The 12,423-nt window shown below is 41.9% G+C and overlaps 2 protein-coding genes across 5 annotated transcripts in view; one reads left to right on the top strand and one right to left on the bottom strand.

Annotated features, from left to right (window-relative positions):
• Ccni (cyclin I) overlaps positions 1 to 5,588 on the top strand; it is a 25,153-nt gene extending 19,565 nt beyond the window's left edge. For 2 of the 3 annotated variants that reach the window (XM_021210972.2, XM_021210971.2), the window contains one exon: positions 4,101 to 5,588. In XM_021210972.2, coding sequence (XP_021066631.1) covers positions 4,101 to 4,544 — 444 coding nt within the window. In that variant the 3' untranslated portion in view covers positions 4,545 to 5,588. The remainder of the gene's footprint in view (positions 1 to 4,100) is intronic. The other variant, XM_029545153.1, reaches the window with a different exon arrangement.
• The window catches only part of Septin11 (septin 11), an 89,189-nt gene continuing 82,347 nt past the window's right edge, over positions 5,582 to 12,423 (bottom strand). Inside the window, exon 10 of one of the 2 annotated variants that reach the window (XM_029545152.1) lies at positions 5,582 to 11,131. In XM_029545152.1, the coding sequence (XP_029401012.1) occupies positions 11,128 to 11,131 (4 nt within the window). In that variant the 3' untranslated portion in view covers positions 5,582 to 11,127. The other variant, XM_029545151.1, reaches the window with a different exon arrangement.

Here is a 12,423-nt window from a genome sequence, read left to right as displayed (position 1 = left end):
GTAGCTGTCTTCAGACACTCCAGAAGAGGGCGTCAGATCTTGTTACGGATGGTTGTGAGCCACCATGTGGTTGCTGGGATTTGAACTCTGGACCTTCAAAAGAGCAGTCAGGTGCTCTTACCCACTGAGCCATCTCACCAGCCTGACTTTTCTTTCCCTTCTCTACTGCACAGCTCTAGGAGTTGATTTTCTTTGTATACATTCTGATGCTCAGAGAAATTCTTCGTTTAATTTTATTTTTTCCTTAGCTGTACAGGATCTTAGAAATCATTTTACTCATGAATTACAGTTTCAGTCTAGGGGATTTGAGAGTTCATTAGAGTGACACAGAACTCCTTGGTTGTGAAGACTAGAAGGAGTCAGTGGTAGTTTGATTACTCTGTATATGTTGTGAGCTACCTGGTGTGGGTGCTAGGATTTGAACTTGAGTCCTCTGCAAGAGCAGTTTGTGCTCTTACCCACAGAGCCATCTCCAACCCTTCTCTTTTTGATAACACACATACAGAGAGTCTAGAGCAGGCTGGAGAATTGGATTGGTGGGTGAAGTTCTTATATGCAAGCATGGGGAGCAATCTTTGGGACCCAAGGGTAGCTGCTAGTTCTTCTGGGCATAGTTCCTGTCCTTGCTAGGCTCACCTGTGTTGATTTAGATCAGAATATAAGGTCTTGTTTCTTTATAAGTAGACCCATGGCAAGACCTAGACTTGGGGTGGGTTCTAGTATCAGAAGCTTTGTATCAGATCACACCAGTATTGCCCCCTCCTGCTGCCCCTGGTGCTAGGGATCAAACCTAGGGCTCCACACATGGTAAGCAAGTTTTGTACCATTGAGTTACACCCCATTCTTGATGCATTTTGTTCTGTCTTAGCTCTGCCTGTGCATCTTTTGGACTTGGGACATATTCTCTGGTTTGAGAGCTTTCCTACCCAGCCTATGCCAGTTCTTCTGTGCCACTGTTGATCTCCACAGGAGGACGGCTGCACCTTTCTCTTTACCCCTCCTCCCTTCCTGGAGTTTATTTATATGGCTATGTTCATGTCCTTTGCTTTCTTACCTGTAGAGACCCACCCTGATTGTCAGGGTATAGATTCTATTGTGGTCTTACTAGCTGCCTGCTAGTCAGTGGTCAAAGTAGATGTTCTTAAATAAAACTAAAATAGAGAATTAAAATACATACCCTCTTACCATGGACTCTTGGTTACCCTTGAAAGGTGCCTAATATTCTAACAGGTATTTTCAGGATTTTACACTGCTTACCATATGTGGGCCCTCTGGGATCTGTTGCGTGTATCATGTCATTCTGCTCTCCCTCTTCATTGGGAATCTATATATGGCCTTATTTTATTGCTGCTTGACACATTCTCCTGGTCAGCTAAATGGTTAGCAACTTTTTGTTGCTGTTTTTGATAAGATCACTTAGCGATGATTTGCCATATTGAAATTTGGGCAAGATAGTTATAAGGATGGCCAGTAAAGTTCTCTTGATTCTCATAATAAATGAGATAAGTAAATAAGTAAATAAACCAAAAAAAAAAAAAAGGTTCATTTAAAATGCTTAAATTTTAAGCGCAAGATCAAGGACTTGTCTGCATCTAGAGTTGGTTATTGTAGTGTATGCACCTAAACAAGTGCACTTTACTACAGAAGCAGCAGGCTGAGGATGGCTTGTTACTTTACAAGGTCAAGTTCATATTGTATTAGATTAGGATTTTGGACAGACTTTGTTTTGAAACCCCAATGGAAAGTAGAGTTTAGATAGATTGTGCGTGTGCGTGTGTGTGTGTGTGTGTGTGTGTGTGTGTGTGTGTGTGTGTGTGTAATATTTTATAACGCCTGGCTATTTTTTGATAGTCTTCACCTCCAGGTAATAACCCTCATTTCTCTTTTCACTGTCAGAGATCATAGTGAGTATTCCTGTTAAATGCATGTTCAGGGTCATGGCCAGTGAACAAGGGTTTAAAACCTTTGTGGCACTTTTCCTCTTCTTGGATGCCAGATGTCTTCAAAGCCTTTTCTCTGTTTATTGGTTCTCTTTTGTATTTTGCTTGAAATATTGGAAACCCTACTTCTTACATATTATAGATTTAGCAGGAGTCTTCATCACTGGGCTAATAATTAGATCTAGTCCACATCACACCTAGCCACCTGAGTTCAATTCCTACAACCCCTGTAAAGTGGAAGGGGTATGTGTCCTCTAACCTCCATGTGTGTGCTATGGCACACGTGTTCACTCATACATCATAAGCATGCATGAATGCATGCACACACAAAATTAGGGACTATTAAAATGGCTTTTCAAGGAAAATAAATTCTGATACTTGATGTCTTACTACCGTAGTGTCTTCTAAAGTATTTTAAAAAGGGGGAAATGGTGGATGCCAAATTCTTCATTTAAGTATTCTGATAGTTTCACGTAACTATACATTTATGTTTTTCCCATTGATTCTTTCCTGATCAACATAGTGAATACATTTAGAGATGAGCTAATTATGTGGCAAAAATGTGTTCTTGTAGAGTGGTACTTATTTCCCCATAGTATTACAAATAGTTCTGCTGTGGACTGCAGTCTGTGTGATGGGTAAAATGTGGGTAAGAAATGTCCAAAATGAGCTTGGTGTGATGGTACACACCCTTAATGCCAGCACCTGGGAGGCTGAGGTGCAAGGGCCAAGAATGAAAACCAGCCTGAGCTCCCAGCTAGAAACAGAAAGGTGCGGAAAGGTAACGTCTAAAGAGTACACAATAGGGAAAAGTACTTTCTTGTGCTTCCGTGGCCAACGGAAACATCCTGGAGGGAAAGGGCAACAGTTTGAGCATGCAGAGGCAGGTAAGCAAGAGAAAGTGGCAGAGGGGCCAGTGAGTATTATGTAGACTAGGTCTGTGCCAGGAATGTAAACTGTCAGTGTGGGATATGGGATACACTGGGAAGTACAGTTATGAAAGTTATAGAGAGCCTTGAGTGTATTACACCAGAGTATTTGGCTTACTCTGAAGACACTGCCATGCTGCTGAAATGTTGACTAGAAGAGAAGTGGATAGTGACAGAGAAGGTCAATCAGTGCTACAAGTCAAAAGTAAGGCAGACACACCCGCTAGGCAAAACTTTGAAGGCCTTTCACTGTAGTTATTAATATTTGATATAAAGCAGTGGTTTTCAAATGCTTTGTAATGCTACATACAACCCTTTAATAAAATTTATCATGTTGTGACCCAACCATAAAATTATTTTCATTGCTACTTCAAAGCTGTAATTTTGCTATTGTTATGAACTGTAATGTAAACTTGTGTTTTCTAATGGTTTTAGGCAACCCTTATGAAAGGACCCAACCCCCAAAGGGTTGTGACCCACAGAGAATGAAAGCAATGGCTAAGACATAGTGCCTTGAGTCTTGAAGTCAGCAGATGCAAGACTAGATTTGTTAAATAGATGGTTGTGATTGTTTGCTTAACTGAGGGCATGTTGAAACAGAAACATATGACCATGGAAATGGTTCAAGAGATTGAGGGGGTCAAATGTGTGTTACTCCAGAATGGATTAATACCTGAACTATTCCAAAGGATAAGGAAAAAATACCAATTCCCAAACTATGTAGTTTTGTTAACAATTTTCTACAAAAGAATGCTTGCTTAACATTTGCAATTGTTTTGTAACGTGATACTTTAAAATTAGCTAAGCAAGCTTCCCCATCATCCCTAGTTTAATGTTTTCCATTGCTTTTGACTCTTCCTTAAATTGTTGATGACTATTCTGTGCCTTTCTCGATTTTTGGCCTTCACTGGAGAAGTTAGAAGAGGCCAAGAGAGTAGGGACTTACAGACAGGAGGCATAGACAGAAGCAGACAGTGCTAATATAACAGTGGACAAAGACAGGTTCTGCCTTCATGTGAGTGCTCACACACAAATGCAGATTTATGTTGGAAGCACAAGCATGTGCACATATTTCAGATGAAGGTTCAATAGGTAGAATAATCAATGAGTGGGGTGGAGGAGGAAAGAAAGCTGAAGGGAGAAGAGGGTCCAGGGTGAGGGACAGAGGCAGTAAAGGGAACAGTGGGCCATGTTACTGACCAGTGTGGTTTTGTTTCTTTCCTTGATCCAGATGGACAGCTCCCAGTTGATCCACTGTCGGGAGCTGGTGGCATATCACCTTTCTGCCCTGCAGTCTTCCCTGCCTCTAAATTCCGTTTATGTCTACCGTCCCCTCAAGCACACCCTGGTAACCTGTGACAAAGGAGCATTCAAATTACATCCCTCCTCTGTCTCAGGCCCAGATTTCTCCAAGGACAGCAGCAAGCCAGAAGTGCCAGTCCGAGGTCCAGCAGCCTTCCACCTTCATCTCCCCGCTGCCAGTGGGTGCAAGCATACCTCTGCTAAACGGAAAGTGGAGGAGATGGAGGTGGATGACTTCTACGATGGGATCAAGCGGCTCTATAATGAAGATAATGGTTCTGAGAATGTGGCTTCTGTATGTGGTACTGATTTATCGAGGCAAGAGGGCCATGCTTCCCCCTGTCCACCTTTGCAGCCTGTTTCTGTCATGTAGTTTCAGGTGTCACCTTCCAGTGCACACTAAGGCTGACTACTCGGTGAGACTAGAAAACCAGGAAAGGCTGTAGAGAAGGGCATGTGCTTTATCAGACTGATTGAAGTGAGCCAGGAGAAAAGAAAAACTCTTATTCTTTCGTGCCGTTACTTAAAAATTCAACATAATTTAATATAAAGGCATATATTTATAGACTCAAGATCCAAAATATATTTAAAAGCAAAGCAAAAGTTCTTTGTACTATGTCAGTTCCACCATTGTTAAAATAAGTTTGCCCCATGTCAAAAAAAAAAAAAAATGTTTAGTGGAAAGTTGCAAACTCACAGCTAGGAACCTTGTTCCAGTGTCCTTATTTTCCTCTTGCCTTTTCTTGCCTCGGTTGAATACTTAACTAAGTTGTGTGCTTGTTGATCTATGTATTCTGACTTCACTCGAGTACCACCCACCTTTTCTTTTAAAGTAATTCAGTAAGTAATAATTATTTTTGTGTGGCAGCCATGTTTAATCCATAGTTCAAGTATGTTAGTTTGAAAAGGGCACTTTGAAGCTATCCCCATGAATCAGTGGCAGTAGGAAAAGTTCTCTTTTTGTGTGTCTTATTTCAGTTTTTAGTTTAAAATTATTATTGTCCTTTTTTTGTTTATCTTGAAGCTTAAAAAATGGCATGTAATTAGGACATTTTAAGCATTTTTGACATTTATATAAAAGAATTTCTGATAAAGTTAATATATCCAGGTGCTCACCAAAGAAACATGTATGTAACATACACATAGGTTTTTGTAACTGATCTGTTCTTGCTCATTTATAATCAGTAGAAGCAACTGTCTAGATATTGGGGCAGCCCTGATTTGAGTCTGTAACTTATAATTTAATTCAGTACCCTAGTTTTATATTATGCCATTAGGATTTTCTTGATAAGGAGTTATTCCCTTGTTTCTCTCTGAGTAACTTCTGGACCCTGAGCTCCCTTCAGTCTGAAGGCACTGCAGTCGGAACCATGGACTGCTGATAAAGCCTCTGGTAGCAATAAAATGTTGTCCTTAACCTTGGTTTCTGTAAGAGTTTTTTGTTGGTTTGTTCTGCTGATGAGAAGGTATGGTTTCTGACTTCTTGGACACTTTGTTTTCAACTAAGGAAACCAGCGAGAAGCCTAAGCACGAGCTTCTTGACTGTATTGTAAAAGACGGAGGGGCTTGGGCAGTCCTCTCCCATTTCTGACTTTCATGGGGCTTATTAATGGTTTTATTCATCTAGGATATTGGCCATGAGTTTGTCATACATAACCTTTATTATGTTGGAATATGTTTCCTACAGTCCTACTTGTTCTAGGGCTTTTATTCAGAATGCATGTTGAAGCCAGGCAGTGGTGGCTCACGCCTTTAATCCTAACACTCAGGAGGCAGAGGCAGGCAGATTTCTAGTTCCAGGACAGCCAGGACTACACAGAGAAACCCTGACTTGAAAAACAACCAAACAAAAAAGAATGCATATAGAATCTTTAAAAAAAAAAGTAAAAATAGGTGGAGGGGGTTGACTGCAAATTTCACATTTGTAGTATTTTCTTCCTTGTGGGCTAGAGACCAACTGGGATTGCTTATGAGGGAGGGCAGGCTCTAGCTTACAGATAAGGAGTTTTATTTTTAGCCCATTGATTTTAAGTTTAACAGCAAGAGTATTCTTAGCTCAATATCTAACACTAGAAAGTTGTAGAAGACTTCATTTCTATGACCTTGAAAATCCAATTGGCGTAAGCATTAAGTGTGCAAGGATGGGGGTTGGGAGAGACATGAACAAAGGGTTTGTATGCAAAGGATTGGTCTCACACAGATAGGTATTTTTATGAAATCACATGTCCTGATTATCTTTCTTGACATTAAATTATGGGAGCTTTGGGTTCACAGTTCAATGTGTTCATAATGTGTACGGTATGAATGGGACACCGCACACACACAAACCCACATGCTCACTTAGATGAACATCTAATAGATAATACAGATGCTGCAGACTGCAGAAGTGGGAGACAACAGGACTTTAGCTGCTCCGTCTTGAGATTCCTTAATGCTGACGGTGAACTGGTGCTGGCATGCCTCTGGTCCTAGCTACTCAAGAGGCTAAGACAAGAATTGACTGCTTTAGCCCAGGAAGTCTAGGCAGTAGTTGAACCTGGGTCATCCAGAGACCTCTAGAGTGAGGCTGGTTCAAATCCCAGCACCGACATGGTGGTTCACAACCAACTGTGATTCCAATTCCAGAAACCCCAGTACCATCGCTTCAGTAGGCCTATACATACATGCAAGCAAGGCACCTACATAAATAAAAATAACAAAAACTTTAAAACAGTATGTTTGGGGTATTCTCATGGGACCCTGACGGGGATTCTTGGTTTGGGTCAGTGGTAATTAATACTTAAGAGCTGCTGTCCTTTCAGCTAAACCTAGTGAATATCAGCCCTCGGCATGCCTCAAAACCCACTCTTCAAGTCCAGCCTGAGACAGAAATAGCAAACACTGAACACTAGAGCCTTGGTGAAGAGTATTCCTGCTGTTCACTTAGTTCCTTGGGGTAATTGTTGCCTCCTGGTGGTTAAAAGATGCATCATTCTTGGGTTCTCCAGAAAGTTCAAAGGATGGGCTTAGTAAATAATCTACCAAAAACAAAACAAACAAACAAAAAACAGGACTATGATGTATTCACAAGTGAAATGAGAAGTTCTTCATCTTCTGAAAGCTGGGCAAGTTGGTTATTGGTAAACAAGAACCAGAGGAAGGGGAACTGGTGCTAAGTCGTCCATATCCCCTACTGAAAGGTAAGAGGTTTTGTTAGAGTGCTCCTGGTACCATGGTTGGCACTGAGGTAAGCTGATGAGAACCTATAGGCTAACACTTTACTGCTTGCCTGCCCTAAAACATCCCAGCCTCGAGAAGAAAACTGTGGTTAAGATGTTGTTTCTTCAGTGTGCTTTCCAGGGGAAAGGAAAGGTACTGTACCAAATGTTCTCACCAGCATCCTGAGGGGTAAATATCCTCAGATCATAATACATATGAAGGATGTTTTCTGAATGATGTTAATCTTCAAAGTCATCTCACAACTTCTGAAAGCTCCTAAATTCTTGAACTTTTAAACTATGTTAATGAGGTCTTCTATGCCCATTACTAAATAGTGCTTTGGTTTTCTGGTGGTGTTCCCAGGAAAAGAAAAATAACATCTCTTCAGCTTCGTGGTGAACTGAGCTGTCTGGGTTGACTGTTACTACACAGGTAAATCTGTGTGCTTTGTGGTTACAATTTTACTCCATTTTGTGGTGTGTGTGTGTATCCCTGCTGAGTGAGTTGTATGTAGTCCCACAAAGGAGGCTAGAAAAAAATAGAACTGAAAGGGTGTGAAGGTGGCCCTAGCCCAGAATGTTGCTGCTGTCGGTTGGACTTAACCAGCCATTAGGACATGAGAGATGTAACACAAACGTCATTAAGGAATTAGACTGGAAATTTTCTATTCCAGTTAGATTTGGTTTTGTGGCCTTTTGGATATACCGATGGAGGAGTAGAGCAGGGATAACTGCTTGGGCTGGCTCTCTTACTCTTCCACCAAGGTAACCAAGAATGTTTTATTGCTGTAGAAGCTTTGGGGTTAAGGGTAAAAAGAACAACTCTTACCTTGACTCGGTATAACCTTCATAGCCTATCAAATGCCAGACTGTTCCAGCCTACTGTTACATGTCGCCTACAGAAGAAAGCTAACTCCTCTGCACAGCAAACCTGCTGTTCATTTAGTGGGAACAGCTTGCTTTGAGAGGACACTCCAGAATGAAAACCAGTAGCAAGCAGCCATTGAGACAAGCTTGTGGGAGAATGGGGCCCTATTGGTGTTCAGAATCGGATTGATCTTCGATAGCCTAGTAAGAGACACGGCACCACTTCCCTCTGTTCTATACTTGGTGTGCCCAGGAGGAACAGAGGGCAAGTATAAGTAAGAGTGTGCCCGTGTCCCTAATGCTCATGGCCACATGGCACAGAATAAAGGACTGGAAAGGGGGAAAGTGGATGCAGACAGCTGGGAATGCTGTCCCTGCAACTCTGCAGAGAAACTGCGTGCAGCCCAGCTTTTAATGGAATGTACTCAATTCCTCTCATACATTAAGTTGTGCTTTGTGGGAAAGGGACAAGCTCATGGTAATAGCCTCTGTTCCATTTGGGAGCCACAATTTTAAGTTCCCAAGGCAGACTGAAAGGCTCCACCAACAGTGAAGCAGACATGGAGTTTCTGCATCTCCTGTCATGTTCGGCAGACATCCAGCAGATTGCATACAGAGTTACCAGTGAGGCTGGAGAGGAAGGGAATGGGCACTTAGGCTCAGATGACCATACATCCATCCCTTTCACTAGTGTGGGTATTGACAGTTGCTTGCTAGCTACTGACGTGGAAAGTCATGAGGACTAGGTATCACTAGAAGCATTCAAGCACAAGGATCTTTGAAGAGACAGTGCCCTGTTGGTCTCCATGGCAGAAGGATGCCATGTTTTGTGTAGGTCATTAAATACAGTCACATTGTGTATTTCTTAGATGTCCAGAAACATCCTGCAATCATTTCCAATGGTGAACAAAAAAAAAACAATGAAGAAAGTCAATGATAAGGTACCATTGATGGTGAAATGCTTGGATGTTTGGTCAAACATAATGACACGTGGGCTTTGGTTTGGGCAGGGGGCGGTGTTTTTTTAACTTTTTGTAAATCACCCATCTTAGCATATACTAATCCAGGATGTATTTCTCTTTCATAATGGATTATGCTGCTCTCAAGTAGACAGCTAGACTATACTTGGATAGGCAAGTATTTGAAACTCAATAATTTTTTTTTTAAGTTTGGGGGAAAAATAAAAAGGCCTGCAAAAACAGGTTCTGTGGCTCAAGTCTTTCCCACAGTGTAGATGAGGGTAAGCCAATGAATGCACTTTTTATTGCTGGTGATTGTCCTCAGCATAATTCCACAGGAGGCCCTGAGGACCCACGGCTTTGTCAACATCTGAAAAAGGAGTCATGTGAAACAAAATGCCAAGTCAATGGCAGTCAGTCTTAGGAGACAGGACACAAGGTGCTTGGCCAGTGATGTCCACAGCGAGGTTCTCTGTGGTCACTAATGGAGGCTAGCTTGCTTGGAACCCTCTCACTTCTCACCTAGATCTTAGAATGAAGAGAAGAACAAGGAAACTACACACTCTCCTTAGGCAAAATCCTGCCACCTGACCTGATTTTTAAACATTACTCAACTATCACCTGAAACAAAATGCATTTTGAAACAAGTGAAATGATAGTACAAAATTGATATTAATGATTTTAAGTTAAAAATGAAGTAAATTATACTTAGTGGTTTCAACATGACCTCATGTTTAACATAGCACCGCTATATGCTGGCATCAGAGTTGGTATCCACGCCCTGTCCATTAGTCACAGCACTGAGTTTCTACCATTGCATACGGTGAAGGGGCATTTGGGCAGCTTAGTAGTTCCAGTGAAACTGCCTTTACTTACATTTAGAAATACTTTCTAGTAAGAAGCTGCTTGCTAACAAACTCATCCAGGTGCTCTAAGGGACCTCTTCCTGAGAATAAGAACTACTGTGTCTTCACCGGCCCACAGAAACACTGTACCCTTCTCACAGAGGGCACCGCCCCAAAGGCTTCTGGCCAAATGCAATTCGAACCTCCCGTGGAGATGAAAGGATTTTAAGATGCAAACAATGCTGTAGACAAGTAGTGAATTTAGAAGGGAACTTCAACCATTCTTTGCTGATGGGAATTTGGATGGTTGGATTAGATCAATAGGGATCTGGAAGTTGTCTTTTGTCTGAGAGGTGAATATTATTTAAATGAGCCTGACTCGGCATAGATGCGGGCAGCTTTGGAAAACACAAGCTAACTCAGCTGGCACAAGTGTTTCTAGATGTGGGTGGATTCTAAGTTTTCTGATGCAAATGCTTTGATTCCTAGCAGGCCTTTTGCTGACACTGTGGAGAGAGCCCTGAGTCCATCTGAGAAGATATGAATTGAACCTTTGTTACCACAGCAGTGACCTGGGAAGGGTGTGTACAGTTTAGTGTTCGTTTTTGTGGTTTAAAAAGGAAAAGAAAAGAAAAAGTGGACAGGAGGTAAAGCAGAGCTTCACAACAAATTCAAAGGCAGGGATGGGCCAGACAGTATTTTAAGATATCTTTAAATATAAATTGAGCCCCAAAGGCAGAAAAGTCATTTACCCAACACTGGCACAATTCAAACATAAAATTAAGACTAGTAGATCAAAACTCTAGTAACAAAAAGGGACATTTTCAAATTGCATCTAAGATAAGAACATATTAAACAGAATTCTCCCTTGAAGTGAACTTAGGATTGGCATGGTTTTTGATACCAAAAGTTTGAATAACAAATACAAAATGCAGGAGTGGCTAGTTGGAATCCCCCGCCCCCAAAACGAACAGAACCCCCTCCCCAAACAACTTCTGTAAGGGATGCAGGTAACAGAGTCAAATTAAAAAAATGGTTCCTGAATTTAAAGGTAGGATGCCCACTTCTTTCTTTCAAGAGGCAGATGATCAGCTGAAAAATAAAAACACCGTATCAATAGGACGTTCTGGAGGGAAAACTGCAGCCACCTCTGTGCATGCAATAGCATTTTTTTTTTTTTTTTTAAATCCCACACCAGAACAACCCACAAAACCAACACAAGGCCCCAAGGGTTGGCCCACTCTGATGACCTGCTGACAGCTGAGGATCCTGATGGGGTTGGTGAGAGTTGCCCATAGGATCGAGACCAGGAGTAGCACGGGCTACGTTTGCCCCACAGGTGATGACAACCTCACATGAGGCACAGGCTCTCCTCCATCCTTAAGGTCTTAGATCAGGAGGTTCAAGAAAACAGCAGCTAAGCCACAGGATTCCAACCCTAAATCCCAGGTTTGGACCTAAGTTTTCTATTCCACTCTTTTCATTAATATTATCATTATTATTTTTGGTAGTTGAAGTCACTTCGGTAGCCACTGAGGGTGGTGGTTTGTAAACAGACATTGACAGTTACAGCAGTGCAATATTTGACCCAGACTTTAAAGAATGGGAGGCGATGGTGGAGATGAGGTAACTCTTCCCCAACTCGAGTGGACAGACAGCTCCCGCTCTTCTAATGCTGTCCATTAAGAGAGAGTAGGGCTTGTCAACGGGATGGCTACATAAAGAAGAAGCTACAGAAGAGAAAAAAGAAAGGTTCAGGTTCAAATTGATTCTTAAAGCGGAAAAAAAAAAAAAAAAACCACTTCTCTACAACCAGCGGTGAAAGTAGCAGTCTGTCAGTTAAAGGGCCAGTGTCATCAAGCACTGTTTGGGGAGGAGTAGGAGGACTAGCAATGTGAACACTCAGCAAGGGGAAGATGCCTCTGCTGGACGCTGAGGGTCATCAATGTACTGGGACAGAGAACGAGTGTGGTGGCAGGAAATGTGTGAGCCACGGAACACCACAGGGCAAGTGTCTCGGAGAAGCCGGGCCAACCAGCAACATTGAAGTCCAGCACACAAAGTAAGAGAGCAGGAGACAGCCGCCATCCCCATTTCTTTATGTGACGTAATAAGCACATGTGTATGTATACATAGGCATATCAGGCAGGGACTGGAAAGAACTCACAAACGGGCACACAGAACAACGGTTGGGTAAAAATATATTTCCCCACTTTAAGTCTTGGCACTCGTGATATATGCATAGGTCACCTGGCACCACACTACATTAACAGACACCAAGTTACTCGGCAGGTTGCTGAGTCAGCACTTTCATACTTGTAGGAACAACAGGCTTCACGCCAATACAGTTATTTTAGTTTATAAAAAAAAAAAGACAAGTGTCT

Source organism: Mus pahari, chromosome 13 (assembly GCF_900095145.1).
Source record: "Mus pahari chromosome 13, PAHARI_EIJ_v1.1, whole genome shotgun sequence".
Taxonomy (NCBI): Eukaryota; Metazoa; Chordata; class Mammalia; order Rodentia; family Muridae; genus Mus; species Mus pahari.
Note: the sequence above shows the minus strand (reverse complement) of the source record. Positions and strands in the feature narration are given on the sequence as shown.